Raw genomic sequence first — 15,138 nt, 5'->3', positions numbered from 1 at the left:
GTAAGTTTAAGTTTACGCGAAGAGGCCGGGTGGCTTTTTTCACGCAGCTCCGTCCATGTTGATATACGACTCCATGCGCGCCCACATCACGCTGGTTTTTAATATATTATTAAAGTTTGACTGACCTATCTGACTGTTTTTTTGACATTCCTTTAGCGCAGTTAGATGCGGCTTACAACACGGGGCGGCTTATAGGTGGACAAAGTTTTGAAATATGCCGTTCATTGAAGGCGCGGCTTATAACCCAGGGCGCCTTATGGTGCGGAAAATACGGTAATCATTTCTTATTTCAAGCATGAAAAAAATATATATTTACGAATATTTTTCAACATATTGAGAAAAAAGGTCTCATTTTCTACCAAGAAAAGTGCACTTGTTATTAGTGAGAATATACTTATTTTAAGCTATTTTGGTGTTCATTGAGGTTAGCTAATTTTACTTGTTTTGGAAAGTCTTGACAAGCCAAATTTTCTTGTTCTATTGGCAGATAATTTTGCTTAGTTCAAATAAAATACCCCTCATTTTTGTAGTTTTTTTTTCTTGTTTTTGAACACTGACTTTTTGCAGTGTATATTGTACAGCAGGTTTTTACAGCTAAATGTGTTTATATCATTTATATCAAGTGTTGCAAAGCTGTGTCATCAACACTCACAAGTATAAAACTACTTTTTTAAAGTCATCATTTCTTATTTCAAGCATGAACAAAAAAAAATCATGACTTTGACACAATTGTGTCTCATAATTAAAACAGATGACAGCCAAATGGACTTTGCTGTTTTATTTTCAATGAAACAATAGAAAATACGTACTCATATAGTAGTGCACTTGTTATTAGTGAGAATATACTTATTTTAAGCTATTTTGGGGTTCATTGAAGTTAGCTAATTTTACTTGTTTTAGAAAGTCTTGACAAGCCAAATTTTCTTGTTCTATTGGCAGATAATTTTGCTTAGTTCAAATAAAATACCTCATTTTTGTATTTTTTTTCTTGTTTTTAAACACGGACTTTTTGCAGTGTAGGCTCCCGCTAATCACGTTCTGGCCCTACCTGACATTTTAGCAACATAATATAAAGCTGAGACAGAAGTGTTATGATTGTCCTTAATCATTTCAATTAAAGTGTTTTTCTCTCAAAAAGTCTACACACAAAACCTGCAAGTACAACATTACTTTGTGTCTCTTTATTATTCTCACAATGCTGCAAACTGAGCTGAGGTCCGTCACGTTTCAACTGATCCTTGAGAGGGTCGAATCGCTTAATTGGAACGCACCTGTGGTAAATTGTGTGGATGTGAAATGGTTTGGAAAGGCACACACCTGTCTGTGGAAGTGGCCGCCATCATCTCTACATGCACAACGTTCGGAACCACCAGGGATCCTCCAAGAACTTGCAGGGGGGGTTGTGAAAAGAAGAAAGGAGAACCTTCCAGAAAGACAAGTCTGAAGCAATCCACCAAAGGGAAGCCACTCCTCAGTAAAAAGGCACAAAACACCAGCAGAAGTATTCTGACTAAGCAAAGAACTGATCTGGACTAAGTCTGAATGCAAGTCTTCATGTTTAGAGGAAACCAGATCATCATTTTGCCCAAAAAGCTTTGCTACTGTGAAGCAGAGGTGGCAGCAGACTGCTGTGGGGAGGAATGTTCAGTGTCAGGATAGAAGGAAAGATGAATGCAGCCATGTCAGAGACCTCCTGGATGGAAAACTGCGTGTGATCCTGATGGGGGCGAGGGTTCATTGTCCAGCTGGAAGGAAGCACAGTAAACACTTTTACCAATATTTGTGACATTTACCAACCTGTTTGATTGATTGATTGATTGAGAAGTTTATTGACATGTTAAATGTGACATGAAAGGCAACTGGATGGCACAAAAAGCCAAAAGGCTTGTTTGCATTAAATATTCATCACATTTCATACATTCAATAATAAAAGATAAATAACCTGTAACATGTATATAAAAAATGACGTTAAAAAATGTATAAATGATGTACATATACACAGTATACATGGCAGGTGATTTGAAAAACAATATATACAAAAAATGGAGGGGGGGGGGGGGGGGGGTTATTTCCCACTATGTACATGTTGACTCCAAGAGTGTGCAAAACAGAATGAGAAAATATATATACACTATAACCACATATAAATATATATACACTATAATCACATATAAATATATATACACTATAACCACATATAAATATATATACACTATAACCACATATAAATATATATACACTATAACCACATATAAATATATATACACTATAACCACATAAATATATATACACTATAACCACATAAATATATATACAATATAACCACATATAAATATATATACACTATAAACACATAAATATATATACACTATAACCACATATAAATATATATACACTATAATCACATATAAATATATATACACTATAACCACATATAAATATATATACACTATAACCACATATAAATATATATACACTATAACCACATATAAATATATATACACTATAACCACATAAATATATATACACTATAACCACATAAATATATATACAATATAACCACATATAAATATATATAAAACACATATAAATGTATATAAACCACATATAAATATATATACACTATAACCACACATAAATATATATACAATATAACCACATATAAATATATATAAAACACATATAAATGTATATAAACCACACATAAATATATATACACTATAACCACATAAATATATATACAATATAACCACATATAAATATATATAAAACACATATAAATGTATATAAACCACATATAAATATATATACACTATAACCACATATAAATATATATACACTATAACCACACATAAATATATATACACTATAACCACATATAAATATATATACACTATAAACACATAAATATATATACACTATAACCACATATAAATATATACATACTATAACCACATAAATATATATACACTATAACCACATAAATATATATACAATATAACCACATATAAATATATATAAACCACATATAAATGTATATAAACCACATATAAATATATATACACTATAACCACATATAAATATATATAGACTATAACCACATATAAATATATATACACTATAACCACATATAAATATATATACACTATAACCATATATAAATATATATACACTATAACCACATATAAATATATACATACTATAACCACATAAATATATATACACTATAACCACATAAATATATATACAATATAACCACATATAAATATATACAAACCACATATAAATGTATATAAACCACATATAAATATATATACACTATAACCACATATAAATATATATACACTATAACCACATATAAATATATATAAACCACATATAAATATATATACACTATAACCACATATAAATATATACATACTATAACCACATAAATATATATATACACTATAACCACATAAATATATATACAATATAACCACGTATAAATATATATAAACCACATATAAATGTATAAACCACATATAAATATATATACACTATAACCACATATAAATATATATAAACCACATATAAATGTATATAAACCACATATAAATATATATACACTATAACCACATATAAATATATATACACTATAACCACATATAAATATATATACACTATAAACACATAAATATATATATACACTATAACCACATATAAATATATATACACTATAACCACATATAAATATATACATACTATAACCACATAAATATATATATACACTATAACCACATAAATATATATACAATATAACCACGTATAAATATATATAAACCACATATAAATGTATAAACCACATATAAATATATATACACTATAACCACATATAAATATATATAAACCACATATAAATATATATAGACCACATAAATATATATACACTATAACCACATATAAATATATATAGACTATAACCACATATAAATATATATACACTATAACCACATATAAATATATATACACTATAACCACATATAAATATATACATACTATAACCACATAAATATATATACACTATAACCACATAAATATATATACAATATAACCACATATAAATATATATAAACCACATATAAATGTATATAAACCACATATAAATATATATACAATATAACCACATATAAATATATATACACTATAACCACATATAAATATATATAAACCACATATAAATATATATAGACCACATAAATATATATACACTATAACCACATATAAATATACACTATAACCACATATAAAATACACTATAACCACATATAAATATATATACACTATAACCACATATAAATATATATAAACTATAACCACATATAAATATATATACACTATAACCACATATAAATATAAAAACCACATATAGGTAAATATATATACACTACACATATAAAACCAACAGCTTGTCCGTTACTCTCGGCAATTCCTCTGTCTCACCCTCCTCCCAAGTCAAGAGTCTGGGTGTCATCCTCAACAGCACATTCTCCTTTCAAGCCCACATAAACAACATTACCTGGTCTGCTTACTTTCATCTACGAAACATTAATCGTCTTTGCCCATCTCTTACCCCTCATACTGCTGCCATACTAGTCCATAGCCTGGTCACCATACTAGTCCATAGCCTGGTCACCATACTAGTCCATAGCCTGGTCACCATACTAGTCCATAGCCTGGTCACCATACTAGTCCATAGCCTGGTCACCATACTAGTCCATAGCCTGGTCACCATACTAGTCCATAGCCTGGTCACCATACTAGTCCATAGCCTGGTCACCATACTAGTTCATAGCCTGGTCACCTCTCGCCTGGACTACTGCAACTCTCTCCTGTTTGGTCTCCCTCACAAGTCACTTCACAAACTTCAGCTTCTCCAGAACTCTGCAGCCCGGATAATCTCCAGAACCCCTTCAGTCCAGCACATCACCCCTGTTCTGCAGCAACACCGTATCCACTTTATAATAATTCTCCTCACTTTCAAAGCTATCCATAGTTTCTCTCCGTCTTATCTCTCTGACCTGATCCATGTCGCCACGCCCTCACGTTCCCTAAGATCTTCTTCATCCATCCATCTCACTGTCCCCTTATTTAAAGTGTCCACCGTGGAGGCCCGAGCTTTCAGCCGCTCTACCCCACATCTTTGGAACTCTTTACCACCAGACCTTCGTAACTTAGACTCAATATCCCTCTTCAAACCTTCGTAACTTAGACTCAATATCCCTCTTCAAACCTTCGTAACTTAGACTCAATATCCCTCTTCAAACCTTCGTAACTTAGACTCAATATCCCTCTTCAAACCTTCGTAACTTAGACTCAATATCCCTCTTCAAACCTTCGTAACTTAGACTCAATATCCCTCTTCAAATCAAGACTCAAAACACACCTATTCCTGACTGCTTATTCATTGTAAATCTTATCGATCTTTGTTGTTGTTGCTGTTGTTTTTATCCAATTGATTTTATTGTTTTGATTTTGTACGGTGTCCTTGAGTGCCCAGAAAGGCGCCTTATAAGTAAAATGTATTATTATTATTATTATTATTATTACCTCAGCCACCTTGGGTCAGATGTATTGATGACTGCATATTTAATAAATACTTTGTCAGGCTTGCCCCTGACAGTTTGGTTGTGTTTTAGTTTTTCCTCTGTGTGTGTAGTATTTCCTGTCAGCGCTCTTGTTTTGGTTCTGTTTCCTGTTTGTCTCCCTGAGTGCTGTGTCCGCTCAGCTGTGGCTGATTGGCACCTGGCCACACCTGGTGTCGATCAGCCAGCTGCTATTTATACCTGCCCTACCCTCCAGTCACGGCTGGATTATTGTCATTGTCATTACTACCTGTCTTAATACAGGTAAAAGCCAGTAAATTAGAATATTTTGAAAAACTTGATTTATTTCAGTAATTGCATTCAAAAGGTGTAACTTGTACATTATATTTATTCATTGCACACAGACTGATGCATTCAAATGTTTATTTCATTTAATTTTGATGATTTGAAGTGGCAACAAATGAAAATCCAAAATTCCGTGTGTCACAAAATTAGAATATTGTGTAAGGGTTCAATTTTGAAGACACCTGGTGCCACAAACTAATCAGCTGATTAACTCAAAACACCTGCAAAGGGCTTTAAATGGTCTCTCAGTCCAGTTCTGAAGCCTACACAAACATGGGGAAGACTTCAGATTTGACAGCTGTCCAAAAGGCAACCATCGACACATTGCACAAGGAGGGAAAGACACAAAAGGTTATTGCTGAAGAGGCTGGCTGTTCTCAGAGCTCTGTGTCCAAACACATTAATGGAGAGGCAAAGGGAAGGAAAAACTGTGGTCAGAAAAAGTGTAAAAGCGATAGGGATCACCGCGCCCTGGTCAAGATTGTGAAAAAAAAAACCATTCAAAAATGTGGGGGAGATTCAGAAGGAGTGGACAGCTGCTGGAGTCAGTGCTTCAAGATCCACCACCAAGAGACGCTTGAAAGACATGGGTTTCAACTGCCGCATACCTCGTGTCAAGCCACTGTTGACCAAGAAACAGCGCGAAAAGCGTCTCACCTGGGCTAAGGAAAAAAAGAGCTGGACTGCTGCTGAGTGGTCCAAAGTCATGTTTTCTGACGAAAGCAAATTTTGCATTTCCTTTGGAAATCGAGGTCCCAGAGTCTGGAGGAAGACAGGAGAGGCACAGGATCCACGTTGCCTGAAGTCTAGTGTAAAGTTTCCACCATCAGTGATGGTTTGGGGTGCCATGTCATCTGCTGGTGTCGGTCCACTCTGTTTCCTGAGATCCAGGGTCAACGCAGCCGTCTACCAGCAAGTTTTAGAGCACTTCATGCTTCCTGCTGCTGACCTGCTCTATGGAGATGGAGATTTCAAGTTCCAACAGGACTTGGCGCCTGCACACAGCGCAAAATCTACCCGTGCCTGGTTTACGGACCATGGTATTTCTGTTCTAAATTGGCCCGCCAACTCCCCTGACCTTAGCCCCATAGAAAATCTGTGGGGTATTGTGAAAAGGAAGATGCAGAATGCCAGACCCAAAAACGCAGAAGAGTTGAAGGCCACTATCAGAGCAACCTGGGCTCTCATAACACCTGAGCAGTGCCAGAAACTCATCGACTCCATGCCACGCCGCATTAACGCAGTAATTGAGGCAAAAGGAGCTCCAACCAAGTATTGAGTATTGTACATGCTCATATTTTTCATTTTCATACTTTTCAGTTGGCCAACATTTCTAAAAATCCCTTTTTTGTATTAGCCTTAAGTAATATTCTAATTTTGTGACACACGGAATTTTGGATTTTCATTTGTTGCCACTTCAAATCATCAACATTAAATGAAATAAACATTTGAATGCATCAGTCTGTGTGCAATGAATAAATATAATGTACAAGTTACACCTTTTGAATGCAATTACTGAAATAAATCACGTTTTTCAAAATATTCTAATTTACCGGCTTTTACCTGTACTTGTCGTTGTAGCTCTGTCCACTTTTGTTTCACTCTGCTCATGTCCTAGTTCCTTCGTGTCACAGTAAGTGTTTTTGTTTCTTGTCCACAGTTAGCCTCTGTGCTATTTTAGTTCATAGCCAAGTTTGTTCTCCGCCTTGTGCGCGCCTTTTGTTTGTTCCCTTTTGTTTTTTGTTTTTTTTGCTATAGAATTAAATCATGTTTTCCCGCACAATGCCTTCCACCTTCTCTGCATCTTGGGGTTCGTCACCTACAAACTCTGACATACTTAAAGACATCTAATATGCCTCCTAGGAAATAATAGTCATTTACTAAGCTTCTGGTCTTGGTGACTGACCACAGATCACTCACCTCAACAACCACACCAGGTCCTCTTGTCATTAGCGCCGCTGGGCCACACCACTCTTGACGGACGCGTTCGCAGCCTTTTCTCTCTCTTTGGCCAACTCCATCTCTATCTTGGCTTGGATTTTATCCCAATCCACTTCAACCTGAGAGAAAGATAACAAAGAGATGTACATTTCCTGTGTGTGGAAGTGATTAAAGCTGAAGGGTTTGTGTCAGACTGGATGTGTAAACAGTGGGTGAAAAGCTTGTAAACCACAGGAAACTGTTAGAAAAACTCTTACTAGTTAAACTGTGCGTAATTGCTGCACCAATCAATGCATGCTAGGCAGCACATGGAGCTTACCCCTTTAGCGTACTGCAGGAACCTCTTATTGCTCTCCTTCCTGCCAAAAGTCTGCAGGAACTTCTCCCTATAGGCCAGCACCGTGTCCACATGTGTCTTGTGTTTGACTGCCAGCTCCAATGCCCTGGAAATGCACAAACATACAGTACATAATGTACATAATGTACAAACATATAGTACAAAATGTACATAATGCACAAACATACAGTACAACATGTACATAATGCACAAACATACAGTACAAAATGTACAAAATGTACAAACATACAGTACAAAATGTACATAATGCACAAACATACAGTACATGTACATAATGCACAAACATACAGTACAAAATGTATATAATGTACAAATATATAGTACAAAATGTACAAACATACAGTACAAAATGTACATAATGCACAAACATACAGTACATAATGTACATAATGCACATACAGTACAAAATGTACAAACATACAGTACAAAATGTACATAATGCACAAACATACAGTACAAAATGTACATAATGTACTTAAATACAGTACAAAATGTACATAATGTACAAACATACAGTACAAAATGTACATAATGCACAAACATACAGTAAAAAATGTACATAATGCACAAACATACAGTACACAATGTACATAATGCACACACATACAGTACAAAATGTACATAATGTACAAACATACAGTACAAAATGCACAAACATACAGTACAAATGTACATAATGCACAAACATACAGTACAAAATGTACATAATGCACAAACATACAGTACAAAATGTACATAATGTACAAACATACAGTACAAAATGTATATAATGTACAAACATACAGTACAAAATGTACATAATGTACAAACATACAGTACAAAATGTACATAATGTACAAACATACAGTGCAAAATGTACATAATGCACAAACATACAGTACAAAATGTACAAACATACAGTACACAATGTACATAATGTACAAACATACAGTAAAAAATTTACATAATGCACAAACATACAGTACGAAATGTACAAACATACAGTACAAAATGTACATAATGTACAAACATACAGTACAAAATGTACAAACATACAGTACAAAATGTACATAATGTACAAACATACAGTACAAAATGTACATAATGCACAAACATACAGTACAAAATGTACATAATGCACAAACATACAGTACAAAATGTACAAACATACAGTACATAATGTACAAACATACAGTACAAAATGTACATAATGCACAAACAAAGTACAAAATGAACAAACATACGGTACAAAATGTACATAATGTACAAACATACAGTACAAAATGTACATAATGCACAAACATACAGTACAAAATGTACAAACATACAGTACATGATGTACAAACATACAGTACAAAATGTACATAATGCACAAACATACAGTACAAAATGTACATAATGCACAAACATACAGTACAAAATGTACATAATGCACAAACATACAGTACAAAATGTACATAATGTACAAACATACAGTACAAAATGTACATAATGCACAAACATACAGTACAAAATGTACATAATGCACAAACATACAGTACAAAATGTACATAATGTACAAACATACAGTACAAAATGTACATAATGCACAAACATACAGTACAAAATGTACATAATGCACAAACATACAGTACAAAATGTACATAATGTAGTTAAATAGAGTACAAGGTGTCAGCACAGGAAGTGTCCCACCTCTGCCAGTTGAAGAGGTCAATGTTGACTTGTATGGCCTGGTAAAGGAGTCCAGCTTGCAGCAGAGTGGCCTCTGCCTCCTGGACCTGCCCACTGAACAGCAGCAGGTGGGCCAAGGACGACTCCTTGGACGGCTGCTGCTTTATAAAGTTGATGTAATGCACTCGCGGCAGCTACGGGGAGGAAAGAGACGGAGCAGATTAGCATCCTCACGCTGCTCACTTTGAGAAGCTCTCTCCGACCTCTCTGATGGCGGCGTAGGCCATCTCCGCTGTGGTCAGCTCTCGGTTGGCTATCGCCATGGCAGCCAGACATGCCCACAGAGAGTCTTTCTGCAGGAACACAAAAGTAGACTTTGGAGCTCAATAAACTGCAGCAATTACAGGATGACAAGAAGACAATCTTTGTTATAACAATAATAATAATTAGAGATGTGCGATAATGGCTTTTTTGCTGATATCCCGATATTGTCCAACTCTTAATTACCGATTCCGATATCAAGTGATACCGATATATACAGACGTGGAATGAACACATTATTATGCCTAATTTTGTTGTGATGCATTAAACAATGTAACAAGGTTTTCCAAAATAAATCAACTCAAGTTAAGGAAAAAAATGCCAACATGGCACTGCCATATTTATTATTGAAGTCACAAAGTGCATTATTTTTTTTTAACATGCCTCAAAACAGCAGCTTGGAATTTGGGATATGCTCTCCCTGAGATAATCCTGATACCCACTACAACTACGGGAAATACTGTACTTCGACTTTCACAAAGTGCATTATTTTGTATTTTTTTTCTAAACATGCCTCAAAACAACAGCTACAAAAACAATGAAGGCACACAGCTTCAGTCCAGAGTATACTAGAGCATACTTGCCAATAAGGCTGAAACGACGCGTCGACGTAGTCGACGTCATCGGTTACGTAAATACGTCGACGCCGTTTTTGTGCGTCGGCGCGTCGCATATGTACGTCACACTACTTTACTGTCATGGCGGAGCGCAAAGCAGACGATGCGAGCGAGGGGAAAAAAGCACGCCAAAAGTGTGGGAGTATTTCAATAAACGGCCTAATAATGTTGTTGTATGCACACTGTGTCGAGCGGAAATGGCCTATCATAGCAGCACAACGGCTATGAACGAACATTTGAAAAGAAAACCCCCGACAGCGTTCTTGCCATCACCATCAACAAGTCAATCGTCCGCGTGCGTATACGTTGTCATCATTACACAAAAACATGAATGTGTCATTTGCATCTGCGTTGTAAATTCATAAACTAAAGCACCGTTTCGCTCTGAGAGGCGCGTTTGGCGTGCCTGTTCAGTGTTTACAAAGACGCGCTCCTCTTTAACGCTGTGGAGAGGCGGCGGCGGCGAGCGAGCGGCAAGGCGGGGCGCGCCGGGAGTGACGCCGCAAGAGACAGGGGACGACGAGCGAGCGAGGAAGAGGAGCTGAAAAGCGAGGAAAGAAAGAGAAAAGAGTTGGAAGAGAAAAGACTTTGTGTAAAATTAAAAGATTGTAAACCTGGCAAAGCCGTCTGGCGTTCAGTCTGTCGGTCCTGAAAGAACCCCACGGCACAAGACGTGTCACAAACGCTAACGTTAATTAGTTGTGCAAATACCTTTTACAACATTAACAGTTACATATACTATGTACAAACCAACAATTAACTTTCACTTTAATCATACTATCATTGTTGTGTTATTAAGCAAAATAAGCAATACTTTTACTTTTGTTGAAATGTTTACACTGTACACTTTTTTGTATTGGATGTTTAGCTTTATTCTTGCACATTTTAGCAAATAAGCAATACTTTTACTTTTGTTGAAATGTTTACACTTGTTACAGAATATTTCCGTTTTGCACTTTTTTGTATTGGATGTTTATCTTTATTTTTGCACATTTTAAAGCAAAATAAGCAATACTTTTACTTTTGAAATGCTTATACTATTCCAGAATATTAAGATTTGCACTGGATGTTTACTTTTATATTTGCACATTAAAAAGCAAATAAGCTACTTTTAATTTTGTTAAATGTTAAAAGTTTTAAATGTTTACATTGTTACAGAATATTTTGTCATGTTGTTGTCAATGTTGACTGAGTGGCCATACTTTTTTTTTTGTAAATAAAAGCCAGGCCTTTTGAAAAAACTGGCCTACATTTATTTTTTCCTCTTCATTTTAAATAAAAAAAATAATCGGTAAAAGGAAAAATAATCTATAGATTAATTGAAAAAAATAATCTATAGATTAACCGATTAATCGAAAAAAATAATCTATAGATTAATCGATAGAAAAATAATCGTTAGCTGCAGCCCTACTTGCCAACCTTGACACTTCCGACTTAAACAAGTGTGAAAAACTTCTTGGGGTGTTACCATTTAGTGGTCAATTGTACGGAATATGTACTGTACTGTGCAATCTACTAATACAAGTTTGGTGGTAGCGGGGGGTGTATATTGTAGTGTCCCGGAAGACTTAGTACTACAAGGGATTCTGGGTATTTGTTCTGTTGTGTTTATGTTGTGTTACGGTGCGGATGTTCTCCCGAAATGTGTTTGTCATTCTTGTTTGGTGTGGGTTCACAGTGTGGCGCATATTTGTAACAGTGTTAAAGTTGTTTATACGGCCACCCTCAGTGTGACCTGTATGGCTGTTGACCAAGTATGAATTGCATTCACTTACGTGTGTGTTTAAAAGCCGCATATATTATGTTACTGGGCCGGCAAGCTGTTTGTATGGAGGACAAGCGAACGTGACGACAGGTTGTAGAGGACGCTAAAGGCACGCCCCCACTATTGTTGTCCGGGTGGAAATCGGGAGAAATTCGGGAGAATGGTTGCCCCGGGAGATTTTCGGGAGGGGCACTGAAATTCGGAAGTTTCCCGGGAAAATCGGGAGGGTTGGCAAGTATGACTGTGTTTTACTGGATATGTACCACTCCGTACAGCGGCGTGTTAAAAAGTCATTAATTTTACTTTTTTAAACCGATACCATACCTGCCAACTTTTGAAATCAGAAAAACCTAGTAGCCAGGGTCCAGGGGCCGCAGGCCCCGGTAGGTCCAGGACAAAGTCCTGGTGGGGGGGTTCAGGCTTCGCCCCCCGACGCAAAATGATTATTAGCATTCAGACAGGTTAAAATGTTGCTAAAACCATCACTTTTCTATCAGTCACAGTGACTTTTCAAAACAAAAATATTACAGCAAAAATCATATGGGTTGATTGACATGTTTATTCTGTAAGCCAGTGGTTCTCAAACTTTTTTTGTCATCCCCCACTTTGGACAAGGGGGAGTTTTCAAGCCCCACCTGCCCCCATCACCCCAACAGAGCGCTAATGCCAAGCTTTAACATTTTCAAATTTATTGAACATCAAGTTGTATACATTCAAACTCAATAACATAAAATAACATCAAGTTCAATAATAAATATAATAACTGTGCAGCTGTGGTATAACTTGCATCAAGTTCAATAATAAATAAAATAACTTCCATCAAGTTCAATAATAAATAAAACACAAGTGTTATAACTTGCATCAAGTTCAATAATAAATCAAAAAAAGTGTTATAACTTGCATCACGTTCAATAATAAATCAAAAAAAGTGTTATAACTTGCATCAAGTTAAATAATAAATCAAAAAAAGTGTTATAACTTGCATCAAGTTCAATAATAAATCAAAAAAAGTGTTATAACTTGCATCACGTTCAATAATAAATCAAAAAAAGTGTTATAACTTGCATCAAGTTCAATAATAAATCAAATAACTTGCATCAAGTTCAATAATAAATCAAAAAAGTGTTATAACTTGCATCAAGTTCAATAATAAATAAAACAAAAGTGTTATAACTTGCATCAAGTTCAATAATAAATCAAAAATGTGTTATAACTTGCATCAAGTTCAATAATAAATCAAATAAAAGTGTTAGAACTTGCATCAAGTTCAATAATAAATCAAATAACTTGCATCAAGTTCAATAATAAATAAAATAAAAGTGCCACTTTGCAATCTCTGCAAAAAAAAAAAAGGAGGAGCTATGCATTTGGCAAGACAGGGCAAGTGACAGCACTTTGCCCCGGGAGAGCCACCTTGCTTCACTGTGAAACAGCACGGCTGTATGATCAGCTCCCATTTCCTCACACAGTGCAGAGAACAGTCGCGCTTTCAGTGGTCGTGTTTTGATCAAATTTACCGCGCTCACAACATCTGTTAAAACCTCATTGAGTTCGGGGCTGAGCTGCCTTGACGCGAGTGCTTCCCGGTGAATGACACAGTGTGTGCCCGTCACATTTTTGTTTCTCTGCAGGCGCTGGCTCTGGCTTGACGACCTTTGAGGTGCGAGTCACAAATGTATATATTTGTGTAATTGTGATCCACACATTAGCCTGCTACCCATCTGCGCGAATGTTTGTTCCGCTTAGCCCCGCCCCCATTAGTTACTGTTGCTATGTCTGTCAAACTTTCGCTCCTACCGAGAAATTTAAAGCCTACAGTAAAAATAAGTACCGGTAATTTCCATTTATTTATATAGCGGATTTCATAGACAGAATCACAAAGTGATTTACAGTGTGTATAGAAAATGAAAGCATAGTAAAAAAAAAAAAATCTAAGAATATAATAATAAAAAAAAAATGTTTAAGTGAAATTTCCTTCCGTTCCTCGCGCCCCACCTGTCATGTCTCTATTCCCCACTAGTGGGGCGCGCCCCACACTTTGAGAAACGCTGCTGTAAGCTAACTTCAATAGTTTGAAATTATTTTGACAGTTAATGCCAGTTATCCTGTCAACCTTTCACAAGACTTCAATTTGTTAATTGAAAGTATAAACAGTATAAACACTTTTTACAGTAAACAAATGGTAAAACAGTACTAAACAATTCCATTAAAAAAAAAAATTGGTGTCATTATTAACTTTCTGTCCAAGCTTGTATAATCTACTGCCTTGTTCAATTGTAAAAAATATTCTGTGCCTAAAATTCACATTTCTATCACAATTATCATACTGTAAACATGGTAAGCTAACTTCATTAAAATTAATAGTCCTGTCAATAGCATGGAATTACAATTCAAATGTAGTTTTTTTGTAAGCCTTTCAAAAGAATTCAAAATTAATGAAAATTAATTTAAGCCATCAGACACTTGAAAAGTGGCACATCACATCTCTAATGTAATCATTTGAACTTTTCAACAGAAATAGCACTGCAAAAATATTAAGGACATACTTCTGTATTT

General features: G+C 35.3%; 1 protein-coding gene across 2 annotated transcripts in view; it reads right to left on the bottom strand.

Annotated features, from left to right (window-relative positions):
• Positions 1 to 1,166: 1,166 nt before the first annotated feature.
• ift80 (intraflagellar transport 80 homolog (Chlamydomonas)) overlaps positions 1,167 to 15,138 on the bottom strand; it is a 201,988-nt gene continuing 188,016 nt past the window's right edge. For both annotated transcript variants that reach the window (XM_072915026.1, XM_072915027.1), the window contains 5 exons: positions 10,143 to 10,232; positions 9,901 to 10,073; positions 8,191 to 8,314; positions 7,851 to 7,990; positions 1,167 to 1,745 (listed from right to left, as the gene is read on the bottom strand). In XM_072915026.1, coding sequence (XP_072771127.1) covers positions 7,880 to 7,990; positions 8,191 to 8,314; positions 9,901 to 10,073; positions 10,143 to 10,232 — 498 coding nt within the window. In that variant the 3' untranslated portion in view covers positions 1,167 to 1,745; positions 7,851 to 7,879. The remainder of the gene's footprint in view (positions 1,746 to 7,850; positions 7,991 to 8,190; positions 8,315 to 9,900; positions 10,074 to 10,142; positions 10,233 to 15,138) is intronic.

Source organism: Nerophis lumbriciformis, linkage group LG17 (assembly GCF_033978685.3).
Source record: "Nerophis lumbriciformis linkage group LG17, RoL_Nlum_v2.1, whole genome shotgun sequence".
NCBI classification, from domain to species: domain Eukaryota; kingdom Metazoa; phylum Chordata; class Actinopteri; order Syngnathiformes; family Syngnathidae; genus Nerophis; species Nerophis lumbriciformis.
This window is presented reverse-complemented; position numbering and strand designations above follow the sequence as displayed.